This window comes from Pipistrellus kuhlii, unplaced genomic scaffold (genome assembly GCF_014108245.1).
Source record: "Pipistrellus kuhlii isolate mPipKuh1 unplaced genomic scaffold, mPipKuh1.p scaffold_m20_p_6, whole genome shotgun sequence".
NCBI classification, from domain to species: Eukaryota; Metazoa; Chordata; class Mammalia; order Chiroptera; family Vespertilionidae; genus Pipistrellus; species Pipistrellus kuhlii.
In genome coordinates, this window is record NW_023425562.1 from 14,887,519 (window position 1) to 14,906,768 (window position 19,250).

Sequence of the window (19,250 nt, forward strand, 5' to 3'; positions counted from 1 at the left end):
TTGTGTTTTTGAGGTTGTGCATGTATAACTTATTTAAAAATTAAATAACTATAAAAATAGTTTCCAGATTGTTGAGTAATCCTCAGAATGAATTTGTAAAAAGGCTTTTTTTCTTTTTTTTTAATGTAACACTCTAGATATTCAGTTTGCCCGAAACAGCTCCTACAGAGAAAGGCTTTTGAGTGACAGTTCTGAGGCATCTTGTGAAATTGGAATTTGGAAACGGTAAATGAGTTATCAGTAAAAGCTACCTTAATTGATTAACTTAGGTGGCTGCTACAGGGCTCTGCTATGAAAGGGGAAAACTCACTTTTGCCTGGTTGTTGGCTTCCCTGAATTCTGTAGAAGCAATTGCTCTTGGTGGAAGTAGGAAGTGATCACTAGGGAAAAAGAGAAATTGGTTTCAGAGGAGCATTATCTCTTTCATGCAACAAATTAAGAAAGTGTCCGCAAGATCAAGGAGCAAGAGAGAGGACAGGCACCAGCTAGGAACTATGTTTCCCAGTAAAAGTGCATGTAATTTGAAGGCATGTTCTGTAGCTTCTTTGATTACGGTCATCAATCAGCCTGGTTTGCTATTAACTGAAGACAGGAATAGGCCATTGTTAGGAGCTCCCCCCCCCCCCCCCCCCCCCCCGCCCCATATTATATAATCAATGTCATCTTCAGGGAAAATCACTGAATATTCTTATGGCATCCCTTTGGTGAACTAAAATTACAGTGAGCATATATACATATATCTAACATAAACTTTTTATCACCAGCTCTTTATGTCCTATTGTAAGTCAAGTATTCTGTGGCTCCCATGTTTACTGCAGCTGTGGAGGAAAACATTAGTTTTAACAAAATGATCAAATGTGCATTGCAGGACATTTATCTCCATAATCCAAACATAAAGTGGGATGACATTATTGGACTCGATGCAGCCAAGCAGTTAGTCAAAGAAGCTGTGGTGTATCCTATAAGGGTAAGGATGGGAAGCCTCTTGGGGGGTATTTTTATTCATATCCATTGGACAAGCTGTATGTTATAACACCCACCAGGGACAGAAGTCCAGGGTGTTTTCTGACCACAACTTAGCCTTTTTTGCCTCTACGTTGGCAATGCTGGACTACCAAGGCCCAGGTCACCCTAGGCAGTTTGAAATGTTATACGAGGTTTCAAGGCAGGTGTGATAATATTAGATCTAAGACTGAAGCATATCTAACTTGTCAGTTCCTGTAGATTGTTTCAAATTAGTTGGACTCCCTAAAAAATACCATAGTAGAAATATCAAGTATCTCCTGTAGAAGAGGGCCACTTATTTTGTTTTCATAGATCTATATTTCCCAACATACACACACACACACACACACACACACACATCCTCTGGCACATTGCTTTGACTGGTTGTAAAGTCTAAACAGCCTCCTCTAGGGCACTGGCCAGAGAGCCAGCCTGTTGTGCTTATTGCTTGCTCCTGATAAATCTTTGTACAGAGTGGCTCACTGAACAGGAAGAAAAATAAAAAACAAGACTATGTTTGGTGATGAAAAGGTCAGTGTATGACAACTTTTACTATATAACAGACGCACTCTGCAAATGCAGTGCCCTTGAAACAACAATCATTTATCTTTCTGCAGTTCTGTGGGTATGCAGTTTGGAAGGGGCTCAGCTGGGCTGGCTCATCTCTTTTTCAGGTGATATTGGTTGGCCTCACTCACATGTCTGGGGCATCAGCCAGGGTGGTTGCAGAAGATGGAGAGCTTGAGAAATCTGGGATAAATGGGACAGCTGAGGCCTCTCCATGTGCCTCCAGCAGGCAAGCTGGTCTTGTTCACATGGTGGCAGAGAGTCCCAGACAGAAGCAAGAGAGGGGCAGATCCCAATTTATGAGCATTTCCCATGTCTCTTCTTAGATTCCTCATATCAGCTAGTCTTATGTTTTCAAGTCTCTTCTTATATTTCCTAACGTCCCATTGGCCAAAATCACAAGGCAAAGTCCAGGTTCAAGTGGTAGAGAAATATATTTTGCCTCTTGGGGGAGGGAGCTGCAAATAATTTTCTGTAATCTCCTGCAGTCAGGTTTACAGATTTTTCCAATAACCTATTTATTTTACCACTGAGCCCACACAGCCCCTATTTTTTGGATGCTTCTATTCTAATGACATAAAATCAATACATTTGGATTGTGTCCCCTCTTCTCTCCCCCCCACCCCCGTGTTAAGACAGATGGGTAAGCTATATACTGGTCCTGAGAATGAGTGAAAGTGTGCTCACCATGTTCTCTGAGTGGCTCTAGAACAAGACTTCTGGACAGGCTAGAACATCTCATTGAGGCTTTCTGGGTGTGCTATCTCCATGGTATCATAGGCTCTGTATGTAATAGCATAGAGATTTGGACATTAGCACCAACAAGAAACTAATAGTTAGTTATAATTTTACTATTATCTTTGCTTCTGGTTGTTTTCTATCATCCCTACCCACCCTCTAGATTGCTTGAATTTGACCTACAGGAGAGACTCACTGAAGTCCATGCACGTCCTATTTGGAGCCCATGTCTCATAATGCTGTCTGCACTGGATGTTCCTGACTTCTATGTCAGGCTTCACCAGTTGTTGTTTTTAAAAAAATATTTTTATTGATTTCAGAGAGGAAGGGAGAGGGAGAAAGAGAGTGAAAAACCAATGATAAGAAAATCATTAATCGGCTGCCTCTTGCATGCCCCACATTGGGCATGTGCCCTGGTGAGGTATTGAACCTTCTGATTCATAGGTCGATGCTCTACCACTGAGCTACACTAGCAGGCCTCACTACAGTTTTGTGCTTTATTCGCAAACACCTTTATTTGTTGGTTCTAATATTTCTCTTAAAGTTCATATCTGCTAGGCCTTCATATAGAACTCGAGGCAGAGGTGACGTGGGGTGGGGAATGATGTTATGCATATAAGAAATAACTATTGTAATGGAGAAGGAGAGTACCTACATATGTCTTTCTTTTCCTTAAAAAAAAAAGTTGCTCTTTAAAGCCACATAAATTAAGCCATACTTTTCTATCAATCAATTGTGAAGGTCAAGTCGGGATATGTAAGATGTATACAGAAGCAGCCAGCCTTACTAAACAGAAGACCTGAATCTCAGAGTTGGGCTGTGCTCACTCCAGCTTCACCAGCTTGTCTTTGCTAGGGTGTGACTGACATACTGGAACCAAACCTCACCACTCTTCCTTGTTCCCATAGTACCCACAGCTGTTTACAGGCATTCTCTCCCCTTGGAAAGGACTACTGCTCTACGGCCCTCCAGGTAACGAATATTTCTGGTTTGATCTTGGTATTAAGTGTGCATGAGAGGATGAATGGACTCATCTGTCCTCACATCAGGATATCAGGATGGGATAAACGAGAGCCGAGGAACCGTTCTCTTCTCTCTCTCTCTCTCTCTCTCTCTCTCTCTCTCTCTCTCTCTCTCTCTCTCTCTCTCTTTTTCTCCTCTCTCACTTGTGACACTGACTTCTGACTGTAAGCAGAGAAAGGAAGCTCAAATGCCACTCATACTTTCTTCACCTGTGTCTCTAGGTACAGGAAAGACTTTGCTGGCCAAAGCTGTGGCCACGGAATGCAAAACAACCTTCTTTAACATTTCTGCATCTACCATTGTCAGCAAATGGAGAGGAGATTCAGAAAAACTTGTTCGGGTAGGAATTCTTTATTTTTCTCTAATGTATAATTGACATACAATATCTTATCAGTTTCAGGTGCACATTATAGTAATTCAATATTTATACACATTATGAATGATTGCCACAACAAGTCTAGTTACCATTTATCACCACACAAAGTTATTACCATATTATTGACTATATTCCCTATGCTGTCTAGCACATCCCCATGACTTATTTACAATTAGAAGTTTGTACCTCTTAATCCCCTTCACTTATTTCACCTGCCCCCAACCCCTTTCTGATAACCAGTAGTTTTTTTTCATAGGTACAGGAACTCTTGATTTTGTTCTTTTAGAATAAGTTCCAGCAAAACACAGTGGTACAAAGTGATGTTACAGCTTACTTATTTTTAAGTGATTTATATGTTAGAATTTATTCGGGATCTTAATTATCCAAAACCCAGGAGATGGACTGACTATCATATGTAGTTATTAATTATGCCCCATCAGCAAAATATGATCTCCCTTCCTTTGGGAATTTGACCGACAGCCCTTTTATGACTCATGCAACTTAGGAATGGAAACTAAAAAAGAAAATTGTCTCTGAAGTGGCCTATGTTTTTCCTTCATTCAAGAAGCATTTATTATTAAGCATGTGCAGTTTATCCAGTTAACATTTATTGAGAGGGTACTACTGTATCCTGGTCCCTAATACTAGGTACTCAAAGGAAGACTCAAGAAACGTAAAACTTAATTATTCATTCAAATGCTCTGAGGAACATTCCTCCATAGTGCTCATAGCTTAGGTTTTGTTTTTTCTTTCCTCAAGAGATTGCTTCTATCTTTACAATATCTCATTCATAGTCAATGGCATATTTTATAATATTTTACCATTTGAGAATACGTGTTCATGATTTATGCCTCAATGTAAGGTGGGTCCCTCTCAGAAGTCCTGTTAAACTACTGCACTTTGTAGAATGACTGATAAGTAATTATTACTAAATAAACGTAAATATTATATATTTTCTGATAAGAAATTACTCTAAAATAGTATGCTTAAATTATGTTTTCTTGGATAAATTATTTTCACAATATTCTGCTTATTTGGAAGGCATAATAGAATATTTTTAAAGGATTGATTTATCAAAAGTAACCTATTATTTACTACTTTTATATTGTTTTCAAATTGGTCTAAATGTGTATGTTTTTATAAATTATCTATCACCACTTCAAGATTATAATACATGGAAATATATATTGACATCTTCTATTTCTTTGTTCTTCATCTTGAATCTAATTTACCATATCCAAAGATGGGGCTTGAGGTTAGCTTGTCCTTAATCTAGGGTTCTGTGTGATTCTAGTTAGCTGGATTTTAAGAAGTTAAAATTCAATTAATTAGAATCCTCATCAACCAGAAGACTTTTTTAAAAAAGTTCAATTTTTCTGTGCTGAGGAACAACAAAACTCTTACAAAATGTCCATACAATTCGTTTAGCTTTATCTCTTGTCCTGAAAAGTACTATTTAGAACTATGAGCACCAGATACTGCAAGGTGTTCAAAGGAAGAGTATGTTCTATTTCCTGGACAGGAGTTAACTTAGACAGAAGAGTAAATTCAGCTATTTTATGAATATTCTCAACAAAGATGAGAACTACATGGATTTTATTGTTTAGTGTTGAATAGGCAGAAAAGTCATTTAGCCAGAACTCTTCCTTCTATGTGAGCATTTTTTAAACTAAAATTTTCTTCTGCTTTAGTATTATTTTGTTAGTCTTCTCAGAATGAGAAAATGACTTCTCATCTTACTTTACAATATATTTTAAAAGTAACTAATCTTTTTGGGAAAAAAATGTACAAAAGGGTATATAGATCCCTAAACCCAGAGGCAACTACTGTTATAACATATATGTCTATACCCTTCTATACCTTGCAGGATTTTTTCTTACTTTGGATGTTGTCACACACTGTTATAGGCAGAACATATTCTTCTATATCTCTGAGTGGTATTTCATTGCATGGGTGTGTCCCAAAACATATTAAACCAGTCTTTTCTTGCTGGACATTTAGGTTGTTTCCAGGCTCTTGTTATTATGAACAAAGCTACAGTGGATAGTTCTTTCATACACACGACTTTGCATATGTAGTCATGTAGAGCAATTTATTTAAAATAGAATTGCAGGGCCAGAGGGAATGAAGATCACTGATTGCTCAACTCCCTGGAGCAATCAGGGTTGCACCAGCTTACACTTCGATCAATGATGAGTGTGTTTGCTTTCCCAACACTATGAAGTACACAATTCTGAAATATTTGCCATTATGATAGTGAAAGTAATATTTTAGTGCTCAAATATGCATTTCTTCCATTCTAAATGAATTTGAGCATCTTTTTATAAGTTTTGAAGAATTTATTTCTCTTTTTCTCTGTGAAATGCATTTTTATTTTGGATATTCAAAAAAATAATTCAAGAGAAAAAACAGATTATCTCTGCTAACCTTGAAGGATCTCACCTTCTATCCTTTCAGAAACTATTTTATTTTCTGAGCTCTTGAAAAGATCTTCACCAGAATCTTGGTCATGTTGTCAAATTCCTTACTATGAAGCTTGCAGATGAAGATGGCCCTTTAGGACCTTTCCCCTAAATCAAAAAAGCATTCCTACTATTCGCTTCTCTTTCTGTGCCAATTAAGAGTTATTTATAGGGAACCCTTGGGTTATGTTGCTCCCTCCCCTCCTAATGTTTATGCCTCTTAGGAGTTTATGCTATTGAGCAGTTGAGTGGTCTCTTTAGCAAATGCACACACCTGTTGGTGCTTACATCTTTTAACACCCAGTCCTCTCCTCCCATGTTATGATTTAACTTCCTCCCATACTTTTGAAAATTTTAGCCTACTGCTTTTAGAGCACTTACCGGGGATTCTGTACATTCTCTGGCAGTGGAAAGAGCAGTGGCATGGTCTATATTGAAACAGAGACTCCAGATGTGGTTCTCCTTCCACTTGGATGTTTGGTCTCATCTTGCCCCTTGGTTTCTTTGCACCCTAGGGAGCTCCTTAAGAACATGTGTGGTTCTAATAAAGAGTTCTAATACTCCATTTTTCATTGGGAAGATTGCTGCCATTGTGACAAGGAGAAGTTACCTGCTTCTAATAAGGTGGTCTCTATTATTTGCAAAGGCATTGTGATGAGTGTCCCAGCATTGACGTTCTCTCAGTTCATTAGGTTGAGCCAATTGTCATGGTCAAAAAAAAAAAAAAAAAAAAGGATTCTGTAAAGAAAAATACTTGTGCATAGCATGGACATACCACACACGTGAGCAATTTTCGATTCAGTGCTAGGGAGACATGTAAGGGGTGATCTGCTACTCCTCATAAAAACCACAACCTGGCTTTGTTTGAGTCCTTCCCTTATTATTCATTCTATGATGCTTTGCTAGTGCTAAGTGGCATGGAGAATAAATCTCCTCTTCCAATTAAAGAACCTTTGTTGTTGTTGTTTTGGCCCTTTAGGACCTTTTGCTAAATCTCTATTGCTTTCTCTGATCAACCAGTGAAGAATTGTATATGGTGCTCAAGAGATCGGTTTCCTGTTTGGAAAAAAAAAAAGGTTTAATTTTTTATACTCTTTCATCACCATCACATCTCCCTTTAGAGCTCTTTATTTTGTTTTTATATGGCTGTTCTTTTGCTGCTTGCTTTCCTGTTCTTGCTCAGTCTATAACATTTTATTCTGGAATGGAACATTTTATTCAACTGGGAGTTGCCTTCAAGTACCTGAGCCTACCAAGTGTTAGGTGGCATGGGAACCCTGTGGAGTAACTTGGGGAGCAGAGAGGGGCAAAATGCCTGTCTTTTTCACCCATAAGTGGAACTCTAGCCTTTCCCAGCAATTCTTCCTCCTGAGACTAGCTTTCTCATTGTCCCTAAAGGTTTAGGGATGATCATCAAATGCTTTTACATATTCCACTGCTCTTGTGTCCCTATGAAACACGTCATTGACAGGGATTCTCAGGGATTGGCTAATGGACTGAAAGCTCAGGAGTTGAGTTTTACCTTATCTCTCTTTATGATTAATAACCTTGAGATAACCACTTAATGTCTCTGGATCTAATTTTATCAAGGGACAAATGGAAATAATTGGACCATCAAACCCCATAGGGTATTCTAGGGAGAAATGATTGCAATGATTATAAAGTTGTTGGTGAAAGAACAGAGCGCAGCATAGGTGGTTAATAGTATAGTCATTCTAAGCTTTTGCTCTTTGGGAGCATCTGAGAACTTTAAATATATGGGTTTGAACATGTGGTTGCTTTTTTCCCACCCAGGTGTTATTTGAACTTGCTCGCTACCATGCCCCCTCCACCATCTTCCTGGACGAGCTGGAGTCGGTGATGAGTCAGAGAGGCACGGCTCCCGGGTAACAGACAGGTTTTTTTTTTTTTTTTTTTGTCATCACTTCTCCCCTCTTGTAAGTGTGTTTGATGGTCGGAAGCCCATCGACATTTACCAGCAGAATGAGCCTATTAATAAGCCCACAAATTTTCTGCAGACACACGGATAGGTCTTTAAATTAGGTCCTGTTAACTGAATAGCTGATTTAAGTAGTTTTTATAACCGGAGGAAATGTCATCCTCCCTTCCCCCCTCCCCCACAGAGTGGTTTTCAGGCCTGAAGATCACCCAGTCCCACAGTTCCAGGCTGCCTTAACATAACAGTCCTGCTGGCTTAAAATAGCTGCCCATGACCACCTCCTCTGGAGCCAGAGGGGCTGCAAAGAGCCAAGTCCCAAGAGGGGCAGGCCTTGACAAGATGTGCAAGGCCGGGGAAGCCACTGTTCCTCTGTGACATCAGGATGTGGCTCGGCATGTCTGAATTTAAACATGTCACATATGTTATCTCTAAAGATTAAGTGTCTGCTAATGTCCCCAGCAGGAAAGACTGTTCATTTCTAGTTTACTTCTCAGACTATAATGAGCTGTGTATGTGTGTTTTAAGAACGCCTTTCTGCCTTGATGGGAGGTATTTTTCTCTGAAACTTTTTACTAAATTTGGCTCCTTTGGCTTGAAAAGAAACAGTTCTCAGGGAAATCTCAACATGACTGCATTTATTGATGGCTTCTAATGGTCTATAATTAAGGCAGAACTAATATTAATAAAGAACAAATAATTAGCTTGTTGGAAATATAACTAAACTATAATTTATGAAACTTTACTCATGGAAAACCATTTTCCCATTAAGGTCCATGGGACTCTTAGCACTGATTGAAAGGGGATGATTCCATGGCATAGTGGGTGCTGTCAGCCCCAGGCCTGGGCACTGGGCCTCTCTATACAGGACCTGACGGGAGCAGGCTACCACACAGTAGGGACTGGGAACCCAACAGACCCCCTAGTGGTCATTCCCTTTGCAAAGCCCCAGGCTGCCTGGTCTGCCTCACCCCAGTGACCTGTGCACTCACTCCACCCTGGGTCCCCACAGCGTTGACGAGCTAATCTGGAAACTCTTCATCTACTGCCTTGCATGTGCTCCAGGTTTTGTACAGAATGTCTGTTTCCTTGTCTGGAACTTAATTTCTAAACTAGAATTTTCAAATAGTCAGGAAATCAGTGCAGGTGCTTGGAAGACTTCTTGGGTCCTATTATGTTAAAAGAATAATAATTAGAGGCAAATGCTGACTATGTAAGTAACTATATTGTGAGATGGTCTTCTGTCCTAGGAAAGGGTCACATCCTTAAAAGCCACATACCTGGCTTGGGATGCCCCAAGATTCATGCAGAGATGACAAGTTGAATGTCATGTTGTTCAAGACAGGCATTTTTTTGTCCTTTATGTCCATCTATTCAACTGAAGAGGAAGGAGAGGCTGTCAGATATGGTCAGTATTTACTAGTAGAGCCAATCTGGATGTTCAGATCCTGAGGTGAGCTCTTTGTTGGTGGGAAGGTCTTTGGCAGTGGTGATGGGAGCTTGGCGGATGAATTTGCACAGAAGACTGCCTCCCATGTCATCACCTTGCCTCTTATTAAAAGAGAGTGAAACAAATTCAGACAAGTAGTTGATCTCTCTTTTTGGACAGTTTAAATCCATAAATTATACTAAAAGAAATACTTTCTGAGAAAGTTATTTTATGCCTGCTATATAAAGGGAGAGGATTATTCTCAATTATGCCATTTTATAAAAGGGTAAATAGTATGACAAGTGGACAGAGCTGGGCTGCATTCAAATCTACCAAAGGCACTGTTTGCCCTTCTGCCATTTTCCAGTTCGCTGCCAGTCTTTACCTTTCCTTTCACTATCATCGTTATTTCACTTATATCCTCTCTATTACTGTCTTTGGGAAAATACTACCAAATGGCTTGTTTCCTTTAACTCCAGTATGAGTGGCTCCTGAGAATGAGGCAGGGAAAGGTTAGCAGTCAAAGAGAATCTGTTCCAAAGCCCCTGAGTCTTTGCTGCCTTGTTATGGAAGCGAAGGCCCTAACCTGGGGAAACTCACCTCTTTTCTCTCTCTAGGGGAGAGCATGAAGGAAGCCTTCGGATGAAGACGGAGCTGCTGGTGCAGATGGATGGGCTGGCTCGTTCGGAAGATCTCGTGTTTGTCTTAGCTGCTTCCAACCTGCCCTGGTAAGAGATGTAACGAGTACGTTTTGAATACATTTTCATGAGCCCCTGAGTACAGACCAAGATACCACATTGGTCACTCCGGGCAAAGCCTCGTTGTTTGGTTCCAGCCCTGGGAGATTAATCAGAAGGCTTTCCTTTTCAAGTCCTCAGTCCTTGCTATCAGTACCATGAAAGAATCTGCCTTAATAGAAGGAACACAGGCCGGGCTACCACTGACAACATTTAAAATGGATATTTTTAAAAGATGTTAAAAATATGAGCTTAAAGACAATTTATTTTAGTATGCTTAAACAAGACTTTGACAAAGAACTCTAAAATGCTAAAATCACCAGGACTCAAAAATATTTCAGAAATAATATGCTTTGATTTTTGACAGTATTAAAATTAAACTTTTTTTTTAAGTTAGGAAGAAATCTTTTCTTTAATGTTGCACAGTAAATAGGGAAGCTAAACAATCTCTAATTAAAAATATAATCTATTTCCAGAATATTTTATTCAAACTATATCCCAGAGATTTTAAGAACAATTCTAGAAGTGGAATTGGGAAATAAGATGTTGACGAGGGAACACCAATATCTACCCGGAGAGTATATTTTTAAAAATAACTATACTCTCTTTATAGATTTAAGAATATTTTCACATAGCACGGGAACAGACTGACAAATCTCAGAGGAAAAAGGGTCAGAGTGTGGGAAAGAGATAAACCAAATAACTTATATTCATACTAGAGGCCCAATGCATGAAATTCGTGCAAGAGTAGGCCTTCCTTCCTCTGGCTGCCGGTCCCTCTAACACCCAGGACCTGGGCTTCCCTCAGGCCACCAGCTCCCGGGACCCTGGCTTTCCTGGCAGCCCCAGAAGGTCATCCAGAAGGACGTCAGGTCTAATTAGCATATTACACTTTTATTATTATAGATTCATGTAAACCATGGTCATAGAAAATAGCTCATGAGGCCTGGGGTGCAGCTGGTATGATGTGGAGCAGGTCAGGCGAGGGTGGGGGGAGGGACATCTGTAATACTTTCAACAATAAAGATAAATTTTTTAAAGTTGATAATAAGCATAATGATATTGGCTATAGCAAAGAGAGGAAAAAAAATAAATATTTTCATGTATATGATTTCTTTAGAGATGCAGGTGAGACATAAGACAGATAAGGAAATGCTTCCTTCCCATGGGCAGAGAGGGACCGAGGTCACGAGAGGTCAATCCACCCAAAGTCAAGAGCACATTTGCAACAGAGCTCAAACTTGACACTCTAGGGTCACCCCTGTCCTTCCTCTTCTGTTTCCACCTTCAAAGATGCGTCTGGGCTCCCAAAGCAGGGGTCACTGAAAAGAAATCACATGTTTGTGTGTAACCTGTTATTTTAAGTATATTCATGACTTAAACCTGTTCCAGTTCCCCTCAGATTTATAAGATGTTCTCTAACATATTAAGGTGATCAGCATTTTACATTTTAATGATACTGGTTAGTTAAAGACAATATTAAAGTGGGGTCCAAACAGAGAAGTGTCATTTAAATGTGACTATAGAAATCCTTCAGAGAAAGAATCTGTTTCTTCATCCTTTTGAAATGTGGTTGATCATAACACTTTATGTTGTGTGAAAACAGTAACTTCATGCATGGTTCTTGGAAAGTTTATGCCCCCAGGGAGACCTATACATTTTCTAGAGGAAAGTTTATGCTCCCAGTGACACCTAGGACTCTGTTGAGGAAGTTATTGTGCTGCCACCATTTCCCTAAGCTGATCAGTTTTTGGTAAGCCCCAAGTAAGATGGTTCAGAGGGCAGAAAAAGAAGGAGAAAGTGAAAGAGGATGAGGAGGAGCTGCTAACAATCAAAAATCAAATTAAAGACATTTAGAAGGACTTTTTTGAAAAAATTGTCTCTCAACATGTCAAATGGTTAAATACATACATGTTTTGAAGCCTCGATTCTTTTATATCAGACTAGAGGCCCAGTGCACAAATTTGTGCATGGGTATGGTCCCCAGGCCTGGCCTGAGATCAGGGCCATCTTCCCTGGCTGCCAGCTGCAGCCCAGTCCATTGCTGCCACCCACCCCCAGTTCTTGATCAGGTGATTGGGGCCTGCAAGCTGGGGCAGGGAGAGACTGAGAGGTCGGCCGTTCCTGCCCACTCACTGGCCCTGCCCCCACCCTGGGTCACCCTCTGTGTGTGGGGGGCAACCAGCAGGGTGGGGGCCTTGGCCTGGCATTGCCTGTGTCCCTCACCACCCATCCCCAGTTTCCTGTTTGCCATTGGGCAATTGGAGCCTGCCAGCTGGGAGGAGGAGCCAAGAGGTGGTCAATACTCCTCATAGTGACTGGTTGAGAGGTTGTTCTAGTAGTTCTGCTATTAGGGTCAATTTGCATATTACCCTTTTTTTATATAGGATTGTTTTGTTATAGCATATCTTGGAACCAATATGCTCTAACCCATATATTCTTGAGCATTGCTGGGGTCTAAAAAAAGTTTTATATGAAAAATTCTAAACACTAAAGAAGACCAAAAAGTGCAATGAACCCACTGTTGCCTAGTTTTAGTAACAATCTTGCCCAATGACTTCATCTATTCCTACCTCACTTTGTTTGCTGAATACCTTAAATTACATCCCAGATTGCATCTTTTATAAATACAGTTTTTTACATCACCACAATGCCATTTCACCCTTAACAAAATTAATATTAATTCTTTAATATTACCTAATACTCAGTTTATATTCAGATTTCCCACGTTGTTCTAAAAATGTTTTTATAATTGATTCACTCTACTGATATCCAAACAAGGCTTGCATTTTGTATTGGTTGTTCTCTTAAGTCTCTTTTAATTTTGAACAGACAGACCTTCCTTTCCCCTCCTTGAATTTGCCATTGACTTGACTGCCAAGGAGATTGTCTAAACTTTCTGAAGTTGACTCATTGTATTCTCATGATAGTATTTAGCTTCTTTTTCTTACCCCTAAATTACTCTAGACTAAAAGTTAGATTGATTAGAGTCAGGATCAATATAAAATTTTGGCAAACATGCATTATAGGTGATACTTGTACATCATATTGCATTGCATCTAGAGATAGATAATGTCATGTTGTCCAGCTTTGGGTGATGCCAAGATGGATCAGTGGATTCAGCTGTACAGTTCCCATCAATGGTTTTAGCATCCATTGATGACCTTTGCCTGCATCACTTATTTCACTAGGGGTGGGATTCTACTGTTCCTTCTGATAGATAGCTAGGATTATTCTTTATAATAGAGCTTTCTTTCATCTAATAGGGCTATTTGGTTACCCTGAAATATAGTTCATACTAGAAAAGCAGGATTCTTTTGCTTTTATTTTTAAAGCATATATATATATATATATATATATATATATATATATATATATATATATATATAATTGATTTCAGAGAGAAAGGGAGAGAGAGAGAGAAACATCAGTAATAAGAAAGAATCACTGATCGGCTGCTTCTTGCATGCTCCCTACTAGGGATTGAGCCCACAACTTCAGCATGTGCCCTTGCCTGGTATTAAACCCTTTAGTCTGCAGTCCGACGCTCTATCCACTGAGCCAAACTGGGTAGGGGTCTCTTTGATTTTTAGAGTCATGAGTTGGTGTCCTAGCAACCTCTAGTGGTAACCAATGAGCAAAATAGAGATTGTATAGATATAAGTTGCCACATGCTCCACAATTAAACTCAAGGATTTTTAAAAGAATACAATAGAATAACTGAACTTTGTTTACTTACACAAAAGGAAACACATTTTTCTGTATCTTGATTTTTTTCTTAATAAAATATTCTGGAGATCTTGCCAAATAAACACAAGAAATTCTTCTTTACTTTCTTTTTAGCTGCATATGTGCCATTTAATGCATACAGTAATTTATCCCAATCACCTAATGATAGGCATTTAGGTTATTCCCACTCTTTTGCTCTTACAAATAGTGCTGCCAGGAGTAATGGTGTGCATATATCATTTTGTGTGTTTGCCAGTGTATCTTTGCAGTAGGTTCTTGGAAGTAGAATTGTTGGGTCAAAGGGTTAATGTGCATAAAATTATAGTAGAGATTGCCAAATTTCCCTCTATAGAGGTTGTACATTTTGTATTCCCACTAGTGTCCTGCTTTCATTACTTAACATTATAGTAAGAACATTTCCAATGTCATTAAATAATCCTTGAAAATTGGATTTTGTAATGGCTGCCCAAAATTCCCACTTGTGAATGTACCACAATTTAGTTAATCATTTCTTTCCTGTTGAACATTCACTGAGTGGCCATATTATTATGATCTCTGAATGCATAATAATCTGGCCACTCAGTGTATATCCTATATAATAAAAGGCTAATATGCAAATTGTCCTCTTGACCAGGACTTCGACCAGCAGGCGGGCTGGCCAACTGCCCATATCCCCTCCCCCTGGCCAGGCTGGCCGGACCCCACCCATGCATGAATTCATGCACTGGGCCTCATACACACACACACACACACACACACACACACACACACACACATATATATAATATATAATATAATATATATATATATATATATACACACACACACATATATATATATATACACACACATATATGCACACACACATTGAGTGGCCAAATTATTATGCGTTCAGAGATAATAATTTGGCCACTCAGTGTATATGATGTTCCTAACTTTTCTCTATTATAAATAACACTGAAACAAACTCTTTTTGAAAAATATTTGATAAAAATCTGGTTATTATTTTAGAACAGATTTCTAGAAGTAGAATTACTATATCAAACGGTATACATGTTTTTTAAGTTCCTTGCTATATATTGTCCAAGTCCTTCTTTAAGAATATTAAACTTTGTATTGGGTTTAGTCAGGTGAGGGAGTAAACTTATCTGATTCAAGCAGTCTGTTCCTCTGGGGGAAATAATGAATTATATCAAACTATGGAAAACCCCAGTCCTAAAATCCCCAAAGAAATTGTGTGTGTGTGTGTGTGTGTGTGTGTGTGTGTGTGTATTTTTTTTCCTCCCAGAGAAGAAGGGAGAAGGATAGAAAGATAGAAACATCAATGATGACACAGAATCATTGATCAGCTGCCTTTTGCCTGCCCTCCACTAAGGGTTGAGCCCGCGACCCAGGCATGTACTCTGACCTGGAATCGAACTGTGATCTCCTATTCCTTGGTCGATGCTCAACCACTGACCCCCACCAGCTGGGCCTCAAAGAAATTTTCTACAGTTGGGTAGTGGTAGCTCTCATCTGTAGCACATTTCAGGGCACTGGCTATCCTTTATTGCTTGTTAACTTATCAGTTTCTCTAGACAAACCCTATTTGTCTCCAAGGGGCAGCATCTCCCCTTCTCAGCAATGAGAGGGCATGCGGCATCTTTGTTTATTCAGTGCTTCTCCTCCAAGGAGCACCTTCCTGATTTATAGCATCACAGGGAGGACAAGAAAAAAGTGAGAATAGCAGCTCACTGGTGTCATTTGATGTGTAAATAAGTGGTGAAAATGTTAACAAATGTTGCATTGTTAATATTACCCCTTAAAGTAACAGCCTTGTAAGAAATGTTTAGTGAGCACAATTAGGACTAATTTGACCCACCAAGATTGTTGAGTATTCAGAAGGCCTGGGAGTCTGGAAGGAAACAAAATACTGAACAGGACCATTAAGGCAAATGCCATCTTCAGCTATCTATTTAACTTGATGATAGTTTGTACTAATAAGGTGTGAAAATTGTATATATAGGGTATGTTGCAATTCATCTTTTCCTTGCTATTTGCAAAAGGGCTAGAGATTTCACTGTCTCTCTTAAAAAGTAGACACCTGGTATGACCAAATTCTGGATTAAACACACACACACACACACACACACACACACACACACACACCAACTCCTAATAGTTAGAAGAGAGCGTGAAATCAAAGAGGTTACTGCTCTGGGAATGGGAAGAAACGTACCTATATAAAACACTTCTTTCCACATGAATTCATCCCTTTGTGGCATGATATTTCTGTAGAAGTGTATACATGTGATTGCAGAGCTCAGCAGACATAACCCAGTTCTTTCCACCATAACTCCATGCATCCCCTGGGCTCCAGGGAGGAGCTGATCCCAGTAGGAAATGCAGGTAGGAGTTAGCTTATGCAGGGCTCACTGTGAGAGACAGGTAACCTTCAATGCTTTATTCATCAGGTCCCCAGCATCTACCAAAGAATACAATTCCTTAACCTGCTCCTCAAGGATTGCCATGACCACACACTTCATGTTTGTATGGATATTCTGCAAAGACTTTGCTTACAAAACTTTGTCTTGTTGAGACTGGTTTGGCTCAGTGGAGAGAGCGTCAGCCTGCGGACTGAAAGGTTCCAGGTTTGATTTCGGTCAAGGGCATGTACCTTGGTTGCGGGCACATCCCCAGAGGCAGCTGACCGATGTTTCTCTCTCATCGATGTTTCTAACTCTCTATCTCTCTCTCTTCCTCTCTGTAAAAAATCAATAAGTTATATTTTAAAAAATTTGTCTTTCTCTGATCATGCTGAGAAAACTTTGAACTGAATATGTCTGAACTATTGAATGAACAAACTAGAATTATGTTTGGTTTCCAAATTCTGTAAAATTTGGAATGATCTCTGCCCCAGGAGCCACATAGTTTAACAGGGAGACAAACCAAGGGGCTGAGGAAGACTCCAGAAGGTTTGGTGCAGGAGCCCAAGTGCTCAAATGCAAGGCCCTGGAACCCATGTAAACTGTCCAGGTGCCCGTGGGTTTTGCCACCTTGTCTATAGCAGTGGGCATAGGTTCAGTGGCCAGGCTCTGAAATCTGTGAACCTTCTCTGTATCTCACATGTCACTCACTGGCTGCTTTTACTACTACTACTATTACTACTACTATTATTATTTAAAGTATTACTCACTGGCTGCTTTTGACCTTTGAGGTGATGGGAGTATCAAATAACTAAAATAAAGAAGACATGAGGACAGAATAACTAGTCAAAATCAAAGTGTATGAGCTAAAAGGAATGTTTTCTGGTTGCCACAAGTTAAATTTTTTCTTATAAATATATTGGCATAAAGAATAATTCCTGGGTACATTCCATTTGTCCTCTGTTTCCTCCCTTGTATGGTTATATTATTATTGATGTCATTAAAAGTGCATTCATCAGGCCCAGCTGTCAGAGAGTTGCACTTATTTGGTGCCCACAGGCAGTTTTGAGGTAAATCTCTTGCTTTAGGGCATTAGCTGATCAATACCGACATCTATAGTGAGGGATTGTTTTCCCACCTCCTTCTGCATGAAATCACTCTGGAAGGAGTGCGGAGTCCAAGAAGAAGGTGCCCCTACAGACCCTTCCTTCTGCATCCACTGCCTTTTCAAGAGAGGCAGCCTCCTAGGTCCAAGGAAAGGCCTTGGAAGAAACATGGCAGCTTCTGATCACCTCAGCAGTGCTGTTTTTTTCCAGCTTATTCACTCTTCCTTTCTGGTTTTCAGCCTGATGGTCTCAAGTCTTATTTTATCTTTGAAGTTTATGGGACCAACATTCCTTCACTTTAAGACCAAAACCTCCCTGTTATTGCCTTTATTTATTTACTAGAGGCCTGGTGCACAAAATGTGTGCAGGGGGTAGGAGGGGAGATCCCCTCAGCCTGGCCTGCACCCTTTCCAATCTGGGGATATCCGACTGCCAGTTTAGGCTCAATCCTGCTAAACTGGCAGTTGGACATCATGATATAGGGCACATGGGAGGAAATTATGTTAAGCTTTGATTGTTGAAATACCTTTATTCTATCTACCAACTAAATTACTGGTAATGGTTTGATCAAGATTTCTCCTTAGAATTTTGAAGGCATTTTTTTTCTTTTCTTTTACTATTTCATGCTACTGATGAGAAGTCTTATTCTTAATTCTTTGTATGTAACTTGTATTTTTCTCTCTGGAAGCTCTTATGATCCTCTCTTTGTTCTCAGGCCTCTGGGATTTCACCATCATGTGACTTGGGAGTCTCCTAGCAGTGACTGAGGCACAGGCTCCAGAGTCTCATTCTTGAGGTTCAAATCCAGTGCCACAACTCACTAGCTTTCTGACCTCTGTGTCTCAGTTTCCTCATCTTGAAATTGAGATGATAATAATACCTATCTCATAGGATTGTCATAATAATTAAATATCTGCAAAAAGCTAAAACCAGTGTTATTTAAGCATTATATTTTATTAATATTCAAATATGAAAAAATGATCTTTTTGAGTTCTGCGAATTTTCTTGACCCTGTGTCTTGAGTATGAATGTTGGTCTTGAGAGGGGGAATGGTTGTACAGGGAAAGATGTGGCTGAGCCTCTGATGTGAGATGAATTTCAACAGGATGAGGCTGATAAAAAAATAGGTAACTGTTATTGCTGGTAAGACACCCCTGGACTATGGCTTCTCAGCTCATGATTGGAAGAATAACTGGAAAGGAAAGTCAATCTTTGAAGAATTATGGTCACTCCAATTTAGAATTCAGATATGCTCCCTGGAAAGGTATTTTTGTTTTTCAGTTTAAAAGGAAATATCATGACATAGATTCAGAATGACAGAAAAATGGGAGGATGCTTTGGAGATTCTCAGTATCTTTATGAATAAGAAATATCTGGTGATGATGCTTTTATTGTCAGTCTTCATTAATGGCTAAGATGGACCAACACACAGGCAATTCCTAATTTCTATATAAAGTGTTCACAGACTTATACTCAAAATGCCCTGTTGATAACAGGAATGGCAATTCAGGGTAATTCAAGAGCCCAGTTAATGAGAGAAAGCTCTACATTAAATAATAATTCCAAATAATACATTTAGAATAAAAATTTTTGAAACCATCATTTTGTAGCACTCTTGTGCAATAATTGATTTGAAGACCATTAAGAGATGCTAAAACTAGTTGAAAGGAAGGGGGAAAGGAGTATTCACATAGTGCCCAAGTATTGTACATAGAATACTTACTGTTTGCAAAGAGG

The 19,250-nt window shown here is 39.4% G+C and overlaps 1 protein-coding gene and 1 long non-coding RNA gene across 2 annotated transcripts in view; one reads left to right on the plus strand and one right to left on the minus strand.

The window, feature by feature from the left end:
- KATNAL2 (katanin catalytic subunit A1 like 2) overlaps positions 1-19,250 on the plus strand; it is a 64,129-nt gene that overhangs the window by 41,346 nt on the left and 3,533 nt on the right. The window contains exons 9-13 of the mRNA XM_036418212.2: positions 869-967; positions 3,219-3,282; positions 3,555-3,673; positions 7,966-8,057; positions 10,154-10,264. Coding sequence (XP_036274105.1) covers positions 869-967; positions 3,219-3,282; positions 3,555-3,673; positions 7,966-8,057; positions 10,154-10,264 — 485 coding nt within the window. The remainder of the gene's footprint in view (positions 1-868; positions 968-3,218; positions 3,283-3,554; positions 3,674-7,965; positions 8,058-10,153; positions 10,265-19,250) is intronic.
- Positions 311-6,886, minus strand: LOC123651518. The gene is made up of 3 exons (XR_006740297.1): positions 6,553-6,886; positions 2,260-2,355; positions 311-380 (listed from the first exon to the last, which is right to left on the minus strand). It is a non-coding gene; the product is annotated as an uncharacterized LOC123651518 (long non-coding RNA).